The sequence below is a fragment of the Hippocampus bargibanti genome, linkage group LG02 (genome assembly GCF_051943395.1).
Source record: "Hippocampus bargibanti isolate YZ-2025 linkage group LG02, ASM5194339v1, whole genome shotgun sequence".
NCBI classification, from domain to species: domain Eukaryota; kingdom Metazoa; phylum Chordata; class Actinopteri; order Syngnathiformes; family Syngnathidae; genus Hippocampus; species Hippocampus bargibanti.
In genome coordinates, this window is record NC_142735.1 from 34761674 (window position 1) to 34779215 (window position 17542).

General features: G+C 39.4%; 1 protein-coding gene across 9 annotated transcripts in view; it reads left to right on the plus strand.

Annotated features, from left to right (window-relative positions):
• The window catches only part of frmpd3 (FERM and PDZ domain containing 3), an 82064-nt gene that overhangs the window by 58447 nt on the left and 6075 nt on the right, over window positions 1–17542 (plus strand). For 3 of the 9 annotated variants that reach the window (XM_088991118.1, XM_088991119.1, XM_088991117.1), the window contains 13 exons: window positions 254–394; window positions 1696–1798; window positions 2377–2422; window positions 4339–4443; window positions 5248–5355; window positions 7333–7464; window positions 8842–8961; window positions 10096–10232; window positions 12430–12556; window positions 14215–14304; window positions 14420–14599; window positions 14681–14816; window positions 16230–17114. In XM_088991118.1, the coding sequence (XP_088847244.1) occupies window positions 254–394; window positions 1696–1798; window positions 2377–2422; window positions 4339–4443; window positions 5248–5355; window positions 7333–7464; window positions 8842–8961; window positions 10096–10232; window positions 12430–12556; window positions 14215–14304; window positions 14420–14599; window positions 14681–14816; window positions 16230–17114 (2310 nt within the window). Of the gene's footprint in view, window positions 1–239; window positions 395–1695; window positions 1799–2376; window positions 2423–4338; window positions 4444–5247; window positions 5356–7332; window positions 7465–8841; window positions 8962–10095; window positions 10233–12429; window positions 12557–14214; window positions 14305–14419; window positions 14600–14680; window positions 14817–16229; window positions 17115–17542 lie in introns of all 9 variants that reach the window. The other 6 variants (XM_088991123.1, XM_088991122.1, XM_088991121.1 and 3 more) reach the window with 5 other exon arrangements.

Sequence of the window (17542 nt, forward strand, 5' to 3'; positions counted from 1 at the left end):
AAGCACCCCAGTGCTGGTCCCAACCTTAATTACGATGGGCCCAGAAGGCCCCCCAAAAACAAGCAGAACAACCGACACCATTTTTTTTTTGTTTCCTAACTGACGTCAGAAAAACGTTTTATAGCATCTAAAATACCCAAAACACTATTTTTAGTCAAATGCAAGATAGGAAGATACCATTGAAATGATTTGTCATGGGCTTTTCTAAAATGCCGCACTCTGTGTTTACGTATGTTGAGCTCTGCAATGTTAGAGGAGAACCAAGATGGAATGGACAGTGGTACCCTAAGTCCTGCCACAGCCAGACAAGTCAGCATCCAGCGACACCCTTCTCAAGGCTTCGGCTTCGTCGCAGGCAGTCAGAGGCCCGTCATCGTTCGCTCCGTCTCTGCTGGTTAGTAATACTAATACTACTAATACTATTACTAATACTAATAGTAATACTAATACTAACACTAACACTAAGACAGTACTAATACTAATACTAAGACAGTACTAATACTCATACTAATACTCATACTAATAGTAATACTCATACTAATAGTAATAGTAATAGTAATACAGTAAAGTCTCGTTATATCGATATTCAAGGGAGTCCGAAAAAATATCGATATAACCAGGACTATCGATATATCCGACCCTGTTTGCATGTAATTTTCTCCGTGCGTGCATAGAAATAGTATCGATATAACCGGGACTATCGATATATCCGATATCGATATAACGAGACTTTACTGTAGTAATAGTAATAGTAATAGTAATATCAATCGTTATCGTAATCGTTATCGTAATCATTATCGTAACCGTTATCGTTATCGTAATCGTAATCGTTATCGTTACCGTAATTGTTATCGTTATCGTAATCGGAATAGTAATCGTAATAGTAATCGTAATAGTACTAATCCTATGACTAAGACTAAGACTAATACTGTACTGATACTCATACTCATACTCATACTAATACTCATACTAATAGTAGTAAAAGTAATAGTAAATGTAATAGTAATCATAATAGTAATCGTAATCGTAATAGTACTAATCCTACGACTAAGACTAATACTGTACTGATACTCATACAAATACAAATACTCATACTAATACTAATAGTAGTAATAGTAATAGTAATAGCAATAGTAACAGTAATACCAATACTAATACTAATTGTAATACTAATCGTACTAATACTAATACTAATACAATAACAATGATAATAATAATAATAATACATTTCATTTAGAAGCGCCTTTCAAAACTCTCAAAGTCACTTTACAATCACAGGATAATTTTATTTTCTGTGGGTGAGCAGCAGCAGCCAGCTAACTAATGGATAGGTAATAAATAGCTAATAGATAGCCAGAGAGCCAACAGCCAGCCAGCTAGACGGTTTACAGACAGCTAATAGCTAGCCAGCTAGCTAATAAATAGCTAACTGATAGCCAGATAGCCAACAGCTAGCCAGCTAACAGCCAGCCAGCTAACACTGTAATGTCCCTCAGCGTGACAAAAGATGCACACAGTCACTGATATAGCGGGTCTGTCTTTTAATAAACAAAAACGTTGCAGTTGTCACATTCGATACAGGAGTTGTTGTTCGCCACAAATCACGCTCAGTCAATCCACTGAGTAAGTGCAAGTGAGCCGAAAATGTCCGTCTTTAACTGGATACGTTGATTGCGTGTTGTCATCTGTCTACAGGCGGACCTTCCTTTGGTAAGCTCCTCCCCGGCGATCAGATATTGGCCATTAACGAGGAGACGGTGAGCGACGCGCCCCGAGAGAGAGTCATAGACCTTGTAAGGTAGCATCCTTTACTGTCCCAGGAGGGAGGCTGGGGAGTGTTTAATAATAATAATAATAATAATAATAATAATAATAATAATAATAATAATAATAATAATAATAATAATAATAATAATACACACACTTTCTTTTTCTTATTATTATTATTAGCTATCTAGCTACAGTAGCTAGCGATTAGCTTTCTATTCGCTAGCTAGCTATTAGCTATCTATTCGCTAGCTAACTAGCTTTCTAGCTATTTGAGCTATTCCCGGTTAGGTAAACGCTGGCGCATGTGGCTGCCCACCCATAGAAAAACCTATCCTGTGACTGTGAAGTGACCTTGACAGTTTTGAAAGGCACTTATAGACGAAATGTATTATTATATTTATTATTATTATAAGGGGAGGTGAAAGTAACACAGTGCTTCTTGCCACAACTGACACGTAACCACATGAACAGAAACTGGTGGATGAGTCAGTCCTTCCTTGGCTGAAGGACAGAAAGGAAATGGCAGATAGAAAATGGCAAAGCTCTCCAAACACTGTGCTGCACATGGCGTTACCTAACCGACTCCGCTTTGTTGTCTCCCTATAGACGCTGCAAAGACACGATTGTTCTCACTGTGCTGCAGCCTCATCAGGTGCGTAGAAGTACAGTGATACCTCGGTTTTACAAACCGCTTGGCTTACAAACCTTTCGGTTTACAAACATTAAATGTATGACAATTTTACCTTGGCATACGAACTACATTGATACACTGGCTTACGAACTTAATTGGTTCCCAGACAGAGTGTGTAAGGCGAAAAGTGTGTATCCCAAAAATTAATTTCCCATCGGAAACCATTACAATGAGAATAATCCGTTCCCAGGTCCCCATAAAACATAATTTTCTACTTTCTAATTTTCTAAGTCTTAAATCTACACAAAATATACCTTATTTTATGTATAATAAATGTGCTATGGTATTATAATTAAATAAACTGCACTATATAATAAATTCAGAGAGAGAGTGACAAAATGGTTAGAAAACAGTGAAATTTTGACTCATTTCAATTTTATAGTTCAAAGGCAGAGTGTAAACTGCAAGGTTAAAATTCCCATCAATCAGGCTCCACAAATAACCCGCACAAGCCATCTGTACACCCAGGTAAACAGAACACAATTGATGAGGAACTAGCTAAAATTATCGCAGAGAAAGCACCAACAAGATCATTCCTAAAGATGGTGAAAGAAGAAGGCCACTCCATTCCATCAAGCGATCAACGACCATCACAAAGGTCAATAAAATGACTTTATAAAACAGTACAGTTTATTTCTTTAATTATAATACCATCGCACATTTATTATACATAAAATAAGGTGCATTTTGTGTCGTTTTAAGGCTTAAAAAAATAAATTAGAGAGTAGAAAATTATGTTTTAAGGGGAACTGGGAACTGATTATTCTCATTTTAATGGTTTCCTATGGAAAATTAATTTTTGGGATACACACTTCGCCTTACACAAATTATCTGTGAACCAAATCAGTTCGTAAACCAAGGTATCACTGTACCTCAGCTCTCATCGTTTCCTTCCACGCATGTCTTAACAAGCACGCCCTCACATTTGCTGCTTAATTATTAGAGTACTGGTAATTTCTCTTCTGCCAACGCTATCCCAAAGGCTCCAAGTCGCTCATTAAAAGCAACCATCCATCACGGATGAAACGTGATTTGCTCAACAAACTGATCATTTCGAGCTGGTAAAATGATGAGGGCAAAATGCAGATGGTTGGGTTTGAAATTTAAAGCTGGAAGTTTCATCTTATCACGAGGGAAGGACGACATCCCACTGTGGAATTTGTTGAGGGGAAGACGGTGCAATATATATATATATATATATATATATATATATATATATATATATATATATATATATATATATATATATATATATATATATATATACAGTATAATCACGTACTGGCGTTAGACTGCACCTCTCTAAAAGTATGAAAACAGCAAGATCATTGGGTTGTTTTAATTGTACTGTGTCCCTGTCACGATTTGCAACAATCAGACAACATCAGAACAGAAAGGTCCAAAGTAACAAACAAAACCATGAGTAAAACATGACAAACCGAAATAAACCTGACAGGGTGAAAAGCAGGGTGTATTTGACAAATTGTCTTAAATATAGTCAGGCAGGAACAAATTTTCAAATAAAGTCATGTGAACAGAAATGTCCAAAGTAGCAAACAAAACATGACAAGATGAAACAAAGCTGACAGGGTCAAAAGCAGGGTGTATTTGACAAATTGTCTTAAATAAAGTCAGGCAGGAACAAAATCTAAAGCAACAAAGTCATGACAACATAAAAGTCCAAAGTAACAAACAAAACCATGAGTAAAACATGACAAGACAAAACGAAGCTGATAGGGTGAAACAATGGCCAGACATTGAATGGACGTGCCGGGAATCATTTTAACTGCCACTGATTAAAACGACAAACGCCTGTACAGCTGATTTTTGCATACTTTGAGGGTAACTGCGCTTTTTCTCTCTTTCCTCATCCACAGTCACCGAAATCTGCCTTTATAAGTGCAGCCAAAAAGGCCCGTCTGCGAAGTAACCCGCCTAAAGTGCGCTTTTCAGAGAAAGTGTCCATCAGTGATCCAAACTCAGTAAGTTTTTCCTATTATTGGACTTTCCCTCAGTCTCTCGCAGCTCATTTCTTTTGTTTGATCCGCAAATACCCCTATCTCAAGCCACCTTTCACTAAATGCGTATTTTTATATGCGAATACAGTAATACCTCAGCTTACGAACTAAATTGGTTCACAGAAAATGTGTATAAGGTGAAAAGTCCATCTGCAAAATATTTATTTCCTATAAGATAACATTAAAAATGAGAGATGTCTTTTTCGGTCACCATAATAGCAAAAGTACTCCACTCGATAGCAAACCACGTCTGCACTCAAAGTGGGTGTGGAAAACTAGTCCGCCACCCACCGTGGCACTGTTTGACTGTGTGGTTTGGTCAATGAGAAGGTTTCTTCAGTCGTCATCTGTACTTCTTTGAAAGTGTCGGACGTTTCGCTTCTTATCCAAGAAGCTTCGTCAGCGAACAAATTTTTTGCTGGTAGTTTTGGCCCCATATTATATATATATATATATATATATATATATATATATATATATATATATCCCTACTTACCAGACGTGCCGGTACCAGACTCCGATATGATAATTCCCTGCTCTCAGGTTGGAGGGGAGCAGAGGACTATTCCTTGAGGCTACACTGATTACATCTATTGTCCTGACCGATTACTTCTATTGTATTATTTGTATTACTGATTACTTGTATTGTAATACAAGTATTCAGTCAGAATGATAGAAGTAACCAATAGATTTGTAACCTGGCTATATTATAACTTCTATGCTATCTATTCTCTCTCACCACCGACCGCCCCTTTGCATCTTTTTCAGACAATGCTGAAGGACGACTCCCTGCTGCTCATACCCAATGTGCTGAAGGTGTTTTTGGAGAATGGACAGATAAAGTCCTTTACCTTTGATAGCCGCACAACTGTGAGGGTAAGTGACTACTACTACTACTAAATAATTTAGACCGCAGTGTGCGAAACCACAAATATATTTTGATGAGTTATTTCTTTAATTATAATACCATAGCACATTTATTATACATAAAATAAGGTATATTTGGTGTAGTTTTAAGGCTTATTTTGTAGAAAATTACGTTTTAAGTGGGATCTGGGAACGGATTATTCTCATTTTAATGGTTTCCTATGGGAAATTAATTTTTGGGATACTCACTTTTCGCCTAACATTCTTTGTCTGGGAATCAATTAAGTCCATAAGACATGTACTTGAGTGCCATGTACTCCTTGTTATCCATGTTATCCTTTACCGTTTCCTGCAACTTTTCCAAATGTGATTTTCTAAAGCACGAAAGGAATTTGCTCAGACTCTTGTGTCGTTCTCCAAGAAGAATGTGACATCTCTGAACAGACTCATTAAATTGGTTTTATTAGATTTCAACAATCTGCTCATAGCGGGAGACAACGGAGGAGAAACCAGAAACTTCTTTTTACATTACAGGAGGGATAAAAAAGGGTGCCTGTCAGCGTAATTAAATGGAATCTCAGCATCATAAGAAGGCGGCGATCAATAAAGAACACTGCGGATGAAATCAATGGCGCAGCGGAACGCACACTTGCATAGAAACGGCTTTCCTGGAGCATTCCAGGCTCCAAGTTATACCATTTTGTGGGCCAAGTTGACTTTTTTCGTCATTTACGGCAAACCCTCTAAGATTTTGACAGTAAAAGTGCTCGTCCTTGCTTTTAACAGATAGCAATTGCTCACGATTAGAAAAAGACCAAGAGCCAAAGTACATCAATATGTCAGTGCTGCAAGATTTTTCGTAAACATCAGCCATTGAAGCAAATGGACCACAAAAGCTAAAGTTTGACCGCAACTATTTCATGATGTACAAACTGTACGGCATGAAAGCTGTACAAGGAAGGTCTCCATTGCTCAAAATGACAGAAATGACACTGAAGTATCGGATAAGGAAGCACACGTCACAACAATATCACAATGACAAAGCGGCGTGAATTAAGAACACAATGCAACCAAGTTAGAAATTGCCTCCATAAATCAAAGTACGGTGATACCTCGGTTTAAGAACCCCTTACCTGACGAACGTTTCGGTTTACGAACGTTATATTGATGAAAATTTTACCTTGGCAAATGTTATCTTTTTTCGGGATACACATGGAATTGCCTCAATGAGTGATGTCGTTCGCGAACGAGACCGTTCTTCGAAGAATAAAATGGCAGCCGGCTTGTTTTGGTCCTCTATTCCCCGCCCCCAGTCTTCGGTTAAAGCCACGTGATTGGTCAAGAACGCAGCAGTGAGGGGAGATGGTTTAAACATTAAAGAGGCAGGCAGACGGCAGTGAGAGAGTTTCAACTTTGATAGTTCAAAGGCAGAGTGTAGACTGCAAGGTTAAAATTCCAGCGAGTTTCAACTTTGATAGTTCAAAGGCAGAGTGTAGACCGCAAGGTTAAAATTCCCATCAATCAGGCTCCACAAATAACCCGCACAAGCCATCTGTACACTTGATGCAAAAAGCTATCAACCCAGGTAAACAGATCACAATTGATGAACTAGATAAAATTATCGCAGAGAAAGCACCTACAGAGGTAAATAAAACCAGTTTATTATACAGTACAGTTTATTTATTTAATTATAATACCATAGCACATTCATTATACATAAAAGAAGGTATATTTTGTGTAGTTTTAAGCATTAGAAAATTAAAAAGTAGAAAATGTTTTTTTGGGGACTTAGGAACGGATTCTTCTCATTTTTAATGGTTTCCTATGGGAAATTAATTTTTGGGATACACACTTTTCACCTTACACACTCTGTCTGGGAACCAATTAAGTTCGTAAGCCAAGGTATCACTGTATTTGTGTCAATCTTCTCATTTCGAAATATTTTTAAGGCTAATCGGTTTCCCACCGTTTTTTTTTTCCATCCAGGATGTGATCTCTTCCCTGCAGGACCGCCTCTCACTGCGCTACATTGAGCATTTTGCCCTCGTGCTGGAAGCTGGTGACCTTGACCAATGTCAAAAGCTACTTCTGCTCCAGGAGAACCAACCTTTGACCCACGTAAGGTCAAACAAAACTACAAAAAGTTTGACACGATTTTTTGAATGCTCACTGAGCAGAAGTCTCACAATATTTCCTGTCACATGACTGCAAACAATCATGGTTTGAACACTTTGACTTCTGACCCCTTATTTTTCTCACAACTTCTGTTTGTACTGTTGTACTCGCAAAATTAACCTGCCCGCTTTGGTTCATCATCACTTGAAAGAGAAAATGTCAGGGTTTTTTTTTTATATACAGTAAAGTCTGGTTATATCGATATCGGATATATCGATAGTCCCGGTTATATCGATACTATTTCTATGCACGCACGGAGAAAATTACATGCAAACAGAGTCGGATATATCGATAGTCCCGGTTATATCGATATTTTTTCGGACTCCCTTGAATATCGATATAACGAGACTTTACTGTACATTTTTCTATCTATCTATATTTTTGTATCTATATTTTTTTATTTGAATATATATATATATATATTTTTTGGGGGGGGGGCTTCTGGTGTTTGTTTCGTTTACACGATCTTTAGGGATATTCATTTTGTTCTGCCATTTTGTGTCACGTCTCAAGTACAAATAGCTATCTATTTGCTAGCTATTAGCTATCTATTCGCTAGCTGTTAGTTATCTATTCGCTAGCTATTAGTTATCTATTCGCTAGCTATTAGCTATATATTCGCTATCTATTCACTAGCTGTTAGCTATATCTATTTGCTGTCTAGCTGGCTATATAGCGATATATTATCAGAATCAGAATCAGAAAACCTTTATTCGTCCCACAATGGGGACATTTGCAGTCCACAGCAGCAATTGAAAAGGGATGGGGTGGGGGGGGGGGGTGAAAGGATAGAAAACAAGATATTCTAAGCATAACGAAATAAAAATGTCAACTGTATACTGTGCAAATGTAAATGTGCAAAACCGTTTCATAAAAAACTGTACATAGTGCAAGTAAAATTTTCAAGAAAGGCATATTGATATATTGCATCAACCCGTTATATGCAAGTGTCCAGTATTTTTTTCCCCACATATTAGCTCTCTATTAGCTAGCTAGCTTGCTTTCTATCTCTATGAATTACTTCCGGGTTGAGTGAACGCTGGCGCGTGTGGCTGCCGCTGCTCACCCACAGAAAAAAAACATATCCTGTGACTGTAAAGTGACCTTAAGAGTTTTGAAAGGCGCTTATAAATGAAATGTATTATTGTGATTATTATTAGCATTATTTTCATTATTATTATTGAAATTGTTCCACTTTTGGGGTGATCAACTTTAAAGTTTCCACTGTAAAACCAATAAAACTGGCTGAGCTTTAAATGTCGCCGACCCTGTTCAACTCTGAAAATAAGACCGTGAGCGATCAATTTTGTCTTTCCGCAGGTGGTCCACCAAACCTATTTTCAAGGAATGAAGTGTCTGTTTCGCATCTGCTTCTTCCCCAAGGACCCAGCAGACCTACTGAGACGGGACCCTGCAGCATTTGAATACCTCTACATTCAGGTAAATCATCGGGTTGAGCGGGATGAGATTGGCAGCCGTTCGGTTTCATCAGGCTGGTGAAGCTATTTCCCTGATGACTCAGACCTAGGACACCTCATTCAATCATAATCACATTGACTACTTTCATATACAGTGATACCTCGGTTCACGAACCCCTTGGTTTACGAACGTTAAATTTATGAAAGTTTTACTTTGGCATACAAACTATTTTTCGGGATACACACGGAGCTGCCACAATGAGTGATGTGTCGTTCACGAATGAGCCCGTTCTCCTAAAAGAAAATGGCTTGTTTTGGTCATCTATTCCCCACCCCCAGTCGTCGGTTAAAGCCACGTGATTGGTCAAGAATGCAGCAGTGGGGGGGGGGGTTAAACATTAATGAGACAGGCCGACGACAGAGAGAGAGGAGTGACAAAATCGATAGAAAACACAGAAATTTGGACTCCTGTTACTAATTCAAAGGCAGAGTGTAGACTGCAAGGTTAAAATTCCCATCAATCAGATTCCACAAATAACCCGCACAAGCCACCTGTACACTTGATGCAAAAAGCTATCAACCCAGCTAAACAGAACACAATTGATGAGGAACAAGGTAAAATTATCGCAGAGAAAGCACCTACAAGCGATCATTCCTCAAGATGGTGAAAGAAGAAGGCTACGTTCCTCATCAAGTGTTTCATGCTGATGAAAGCGGCCACTCCATTCCATCAAGCCATCAACGACCATCACAAAGGTAAATAAAACGACTTTATGATACAGCACATTTATTATACATAAAATAAGGTATATTTTGTGTAGTTTTAAGGCTTAGAAAATTAGAAAATTATGTTTAATGGGGACCCGGGAACGGATTATTCTCATTTTAATGGTTTCCTATGGGAAATTATTTTTTGGGATACAGACTTACACACTGTCTGGGAACCAATTAAGTTCGTAAGCCAAGGTATTACTGTATTTCCCTGAACTCAGACCTAGGACAACTCATTCAATCACATTGACTACTTTCATATATGTAACCTGATGATCAATGTGGAAGTTTTAGCGATTAGCATGACTCAGAGGAGGTTCACACCAAGATTTTTCATTATTTGCGATGAGCAGTGTTCGAAGAATGACATATCATGTTCCCACAGAATCGTAATGATGTAATCAAGGAGCGCTTTGGCATGGACTGGAAATCTGACATCACGTTACGATTGGCCGCTCTCCATATCTTTATCACTGTATCCTCGGCGAGGCCCAATCAAAAGATCTCTCTGAAGCACGTGGAGTAAGTTCACACACACACACACACAAAAAGATGATGTAATCAAAATATGAAGTTTCTTTTGTTTTTAGCCTAGTGTACTATTCAGCCAGAAACTACTGGGTTGGATCGAACCCGAGGGGTTCGGTGAGTTGGTCTCTGGGGTTCGGTGGATCCTCCACCGAAGAGGTCCACCCCTCAGTCTGGTCTGCAGTTAGTGGTTTTATTTTTAATGCATTTGCAAAATTAAAAACAATTAATTATGGGATGATGTGTGTTTAATTTTGATGGGGGAAAAAAGCATTCCACAATAAAATGCAACAAAATACAGTAAAGTCTCGTTATATCGATATTCAAGGGAGTCCGAAAAAATATCGATATAACCGGGACTATCGATATATCCGACCCTGTTTGCATGTAATTTTCTCCGTGCGTGCATAGAAATAGTATCGATATAACCGGAACTATCGATACATCCGATATCGATATAACGAGACTTTACTGTAATTGAAAAAGTGAAAGGCTGTGAATACTTTCTGGATGCACTGGAGAATTTTTTTTTTGGTGACGTTTTTTTCAAGATTACATAATTTACCCTCAGGGATCGATTGGTCTATAGATCCATCTATAGATCTATAGATCCATCTTTCTTATCATGACACTAGTCCAGCGTGTCCTACCGGAGACAAATTCCTTGTGTGTGTTACATACTTGGCAATAAAGATGATTCTGATCTATAGATCTATAGATCACTATCGATCGATCTATCCATCTACAGATCGATCGATCTATCCATCTATAGATCGATCGATCGCTGCTCATCCGCCGAAAAAAATATCCAGTAACTGTAAAGTGTCCTTGAGAGTTTTGAAAGGCGCTTGTAAATTAAATGTATTATTATTATATCTATAGATCAATCTATCTTTCTGTAGATGTACCTATCAATCGATCTATCTATCATCCATCTTGTGTGTTCTACATACTTGGCATAAAGATGATTCTGATCTATCTATCTATCCATCTCCCTCTGTCCCTCTATTCATCCGACCATCAAAGTAGGAACTTGATTAAAAGGGATTTAAAACCTAAGAATGTGCTAAATTACTCAGGGGACTCACATTCCTTTCATAACTTTGCCACTGTGAATTGGGAATTTCTCTAATGTGAGATGAATCAAGGTTTTATCATCTCATCTGAATTGTCCAGTTTTTTTTTTTTTTATGTTCATGATGGCAAGATTTTGTCACGTGAAATGTGTTATTTTAAATGTGAATACTTTTTAAAGGCCAACGTGGCCATGAATCAGAATCAGAAAGTCTTTAATAGTCCCACAGTGGGGAACTTTGCCATGGAAATAGATTGCATTCATATTTCTGAGAAATGCGTCACTTTCTGCGCTGATTTTTTTAGTTCATTCTTTAAAATCTCAACCCAGCAAATAATTAAAGTTTGTGCAATCATCCACTGGGGCTGTAAAAAGTTACACTGACAACTAAACTAGCCTCTGTGACGTTCTTACGTAACATCTCTCCCAGCCTCTGTTTAGTGATTCTATTCATCTTGTACACACTGATGGAGAATAAGTAGTTATCATATTTAAAAGTTTCATGCTGTTATATGCTTAGTCAACATGTGTGACTCGAATATACAATTGAAGCACAGACAACCTGGGGTCAATCTGAGGTCAACAGACACAGCTTGTTAAACTGTCATCTTCATCTAGGAGATCCAGGTTTGCACAGAATTTAGGACTTGGAAAACTCAATCACCGGAGTATTTTAAGACTTGAAACTCCTTCACAGGAAGAGCTCATTAGCCAGGTTACAAATGTATCCGTTCATGGAAGAGACAATGTTTTATTGCTTACAGCTGTTCGCGCTTAGAACGCCCAGGGGCGTGGTATTCTTATCAAGAAAACTATGTTTTACTAATGTATCACTTTAATTTGCATATACAGTAAAATCTCGTTATATCGATATCGGATATATCGATAGTCCCGGTTATATCGATATTTTTTCGGACTCCCTTGAATATCGATATAACGAGACTTTACTGTACTCTCAATTCATAGCTTGGCAGAGGTCTGCTTAATTCAGACGTCTGTCATGAATGGCTGCGTTTCCTGCCGGCAGTAAAGACAATCTTTCTGGGTTCGAGTCTTTGTCCACAGTGTCCGATCGAACATCTCTGACACAGACCAAACACTTTTTCTCTGTCACAGAAAGGAATGGGGTCTGGAACCTTTTCTTCCGCTCACTCTGCTCCCGACCGTCAAGGAGAAGAATGTTTGCAAGATTCTGTCACAGTTGTTGAAGACCTACCAGCATCCGCCACCATCTGGCAGCAAGGTGATACAACTAATAAACACAAGACCTCGTACTCTTGAGGCAAATACAGGCTATATCTTGACGTTCTCAACCCATATCAATGTAGTACATAAGCCATGAAATAACAAATGAACTCCCCCTTGTGTACGTGCCTATGAATGTGGCTTTATCAATGACATGAAAACAATGGTACAGTGATACCTTGGCTTACGAACTTAATTGGTTCCCAGACAGAGTGTGTAAGGTGAAAAGTGTGTATCCCAAACATTAATTTCCCATAGGAAACCATTAAAATGAGAATAATCCATTCCCAGGTCCCCATAAAACATAATTTTCTACTTTTCTAAGCCTTAAAACTACACAAAATATACCTCATTTTATGTATAATAAATGTGCTATGGTATTATAATTAAAGAAATAAACTGTACTGGATAATAAAGTAGTTTTATTTACCTTTTTGATTGTCATTGATGGCTTGATGGAATGGAGTGGCCGGTTTCATCAGTATTGGATTGGATTGGATTGGATTTGCCTTTATTAGTCTCACAGTGGAGAAATTTACATTTAAACATTAATTAATTTTAACATTAATTAAACATTTATTAAACATTTGACGAGGGACGTAACCTTCTTCTTTCAACATCTTGAGGAATGATCCTTGTAGGTGCTTTCTCTGTGATAATTTTACCTTGTTCCTCATCAATTGTGTTCTGTTTAGCTTTTTGCATCAAGTGTACAGATGGCTTGTGCAGGTTATTTGTGGAGCCTGATTGATGGGAATTTTAACCTTGCAGTCTACACTCTGCCTTTGAACTATCAAAGTTGAAACTAGTCCAAATTTCACTGTTTTCTATCCATTTTGTTACTCTCTTTGTCGTCTTCCTGTCTCTTTAATGTTTAAACCACCTCCCCTCACTGCTGCGTTTTTGACCAATCACGTGGCTTTAACCGAAGACTGGGGGCTGGGAATAAAGGACAAAAAAATTTTTGGATTTTGGAGAATGGCTTCACTCTCTCTGTCTGTAACCCCCCATTCCCCTCACTGCTGCGTTCTTGACGAATCACGTGGCTTTAACTGACGACTGGGGGCGGGCAATAGAGGACCAAAACAAGCTGGCTGCCATTTTCCACTTAGGAAAATGGGCTCGTTCGCGAACGACACATCACTCATTGTGGCAGCTCTGTGTGTATCCCGAAAAATAGTTTGTATGCCAAGGTAAAATTTTCATACATTTAACGTTCGGAAACCGAAAAGTTCGTAAGTAAGCCAAGGGGTTCATAAATAGAGGTATCACTGTACTTGATTAAAAAGGTACGAGCCCCTAAAGGGTACGTGCCTACTTAGAGGATCAAAAAGAAAAAAAAATACTGATAAACTACGCTCATAAACATAGAAAGCCACTTCAGGGCCATATGTAAACTTGACAGTATCCTGACTCTGGCTATTTTTCATACGACTACATTGAATGACGATTTTGAAGGCATGTAACCCTGTTACCGAAACGCTGTAGTTTGTACTCTGCATGGTCAGTCTGGATAAGAGTCAGATATAGCTCTGAAAAGCTTACATTCAGATGTAACTGTTGCACATAGACTCATTACGGTTGTGCATGTGTGGTGCAACAGTGCCTCCATGAGGAAATGGTGATGGAGATGATGTTTGATCACACCCTTGACAGGTGCCTCCTCTTCAAGGAAAGCTGCAGTACTTGCGTGTCCTCAACGATCTCCCACCATTTGGAGGAATATTGTTCAATACGGTCGGACTGGTAGTACATTTTAACTTTTTTTAGACGCTAATAGAAAACCCGCAAGTGTTTACATCTGAATTATTTCCAGCCCTTTGGTATTTTGTCAATTAAACACGTTTCGGTTTGTCTACAGGATGAAAAACAATCAGCCACAACATTACTAGTGGGTCCTCGACACGGTATCAGTCATGTGATCGACTTGAAAAACAACCTGACGACAGTTCTGACCGAGTTTAGTAGGATTTCGAAGATCCAGCTCTATCGAGAAAGCCAAGGTGTGGCTCGTGTAGAGGTTTCAATCCATGAAGGAAAGGTATGGTGCAATATTGTAAGTTTTGTTTCAAAGATGTGTTCAATACAATGACATACTCCTTTCGTTATGTTCTCCTTTCAGCCCTTAGTGCTACTCATGGAATGGCCGGATGCCAGTAACTTTGCATGTGTCATCTCTGGCTACTACAAGCTATTTGTCGACCCCAAAAGGAACATCTACTTCAGGATCTCTGGTCAGTCTCATCTAAGCAAGACAGGTATGTTGGAAGGCGACTTGATCTATAGTACAGTGATACCTCGGTTTATGAACCCCTTGGCTTATGAACTCTTCGGTTTACGAACGTTAAATTTATGAAAATTTTACCTTGGCATACGAACAATTTTTCGGGATACACACAGAGCTGCCAGAATGAGTGATGTGTCGTTCCCGAACGAGTCCGTTCTCCTAAAAGAAAATGGCAGCCGGCTTGTTTTTTTCCTCTATTCCCCGACCCCAGTCTTCATTTAAAGCCACGTGATTGGTCAAGAACGCAGGAGTGAAGGGAGGTGGTTTAAGCATTAAAGAGACATGCAGATGACAGAGAGTGACAAAATGGATAGAAAACAGTGAAATTTGGACTAGTTTCAACTTTGATAGTTCAAAGGCAGAGTGTAGACTGCAAGGTTAAAATTACGATCTATCAGGCTCCACAAATAACCCGCACAAGCCATCTGTACACTTCATGCAAAAAAAACAACCCAAAGCACCTACAACAGATCATTCTTCAAGATGGTGAAAGAAGGCTACGTTCCTCATCAAGTGTTTAATGCTGATGAAACTGGCCACTCCATTTCATCAAGCCATCAACGGCCATCACAAAGGTAAATAAAACAACTTTTTTTATACAGTACAGTTTATTTCTTGAATTATAATACCATAGCATATTTATTATACATAAAATAAGGTATATTTTGTGTAGTTTTAAGGGTTAGAAAATTAGAGAGTAGAAAATTATGTTTCACGGGGACCTGGGAACTGATTATTGTCATTTTAATGGTTTCCTATGGGAAATTATTTTTTGGGATACACACCTTTCGCCTTACACACTCTGTCTGGGAACCAATTAAGTTCGTAAGCCAAGGTATCACTGTAGCTCTTTTCAAAGTAGAACTCAAACTGTTGTAAATCACAAGTTACACTAGATCGCTTCACATGAAGCAAATCACATAGTCAGACTACAGCGTGTATGACATTTGTTGGCTTGAGTTTTCACTGATTGAAGTCATGGGTAGCGGTTGAATCAACATCCCACGGCAACATACTGTCTGTCACCATCTTGGCTATTCAGAATGAGATCCTCATTCCTATTCCAGCCTGCCAACCATAACATGACGAGAGTTCGAGCGTGCAACCTTTTGCTGTGTTCACAAACATTTCCTGGAGCATGAACGAATTCACTGCTTTACGCTGTGTCTACCTGTGGCCTGCATACGAGAAAGGTTGTCATACCATCACATTCCACTCGAATATAACCCTCAAAAATCAAAGCTGTTTCAAGTTTCAACATTCATCGCTGAAATAACAAATACTCCCCATGAGACCATCAGCTGTCCACTTTTGCTTTCCCATCTGGAACTAATTTATTTGAAATGCCTCACACTCTTCACTGCTCTGACAATTCTATCCCCAGATTACAGGAGCTCCCACCATTCACATCCACGTTCTGGGGCAACCGGCTTACCGAGTGGAGGGCGGAGAGGGGACGAGAGAGAAAGCTTGCACAGGGAGTCAGGGTCTTCAAGAGCCATAGCCCCTGCAGAGTCTCAGCATCTAGGTCTGTGCCATTTCCACCTTCAAGAACAACAGTTTCAGGAGCTCCAAGCACACCCTGAAGCAGAGCTTGACATCAATGAGAACTTTATTTCCCAGGAGGCCAGTGACCGGCCCCGAACCAAGTCAGACCCTTCACGGCAGAATACCGAGGAGGTAGCTGTGTTGACACCAAATCCACAGGTGGAGAATGGCGGATTCAGAATCCGTACCCAAACATTGGCTCAGTCCCAAAAATCACCGCGGTACTTCTGTGACTCCTGTAAAGACAGGCACCAAAATGAGGAACGAGGAAACATGGGGAAAACTTGCTCGAGTGCTTGCGCTTCCAGAAACGAGGGTGGGGTTGACCTCATGGCCCTGCCACCCCCTGGGAAGGAAGAAGATGATGACGAGGAGGAGGCGGAGGAAGAAGAGGAGCCACAGAGGAGCGAAAACTTGCAACCACCCCACCCCGCGATTGCTGCCCCACCACCTGGTTTCAGAGACAACAGCTCCGATGAGGATGACTCAAAGAGAGGGAAGAAAGCTCCAACCGGTGCCAAGACAGTTGCCACCACTGTGAAACACCAACCTATTGAGGAGGACGTGCCTGTGACACTTATCGATAATGTTGCCACGAGAACAGTCCGAGATCATGCACAAGAACTTGATGATGCATTGGTGTCCACCTTACAAGCTCTAGAAGCTTTGGCAGCATCTGAGGACTACCCCCATCACCACCAGCAGCCAACACAGACTGCAGGTCAACAACCTCAGTCATGCTATGGTCCACACCATTATCGTGTCAAAATCCGGTTCTCAAAGGCCCCTATCCAGCATGTAATTCATCTCTCTGTCTCTCTTTTTCTTCTCCAACGTCACTGATTCAAATGAGCAGATCATCAGCAAGATCTGAGGAGCTTGATAATGTTCCTGATCATTTCAATCAGGCACGTTGGAAGTAGGAAACATTTAAATTTAAAAAATGCTGGATTAGGGCTCTGGATGACCCGAGTTGGACATCCCTAGTCCCCACCTAGGCAACAGAAATCTGATTATCACACTGCATAACATCCCTTGTTCGCATTCGTGACATGGTAGGGAAATCTGTGAGAGCAAAAACACATGATAAAGGGTGGAATCATTGATTAAGAGTAAAACTTTGACAAATTTGTGACAAACTGAACCTCA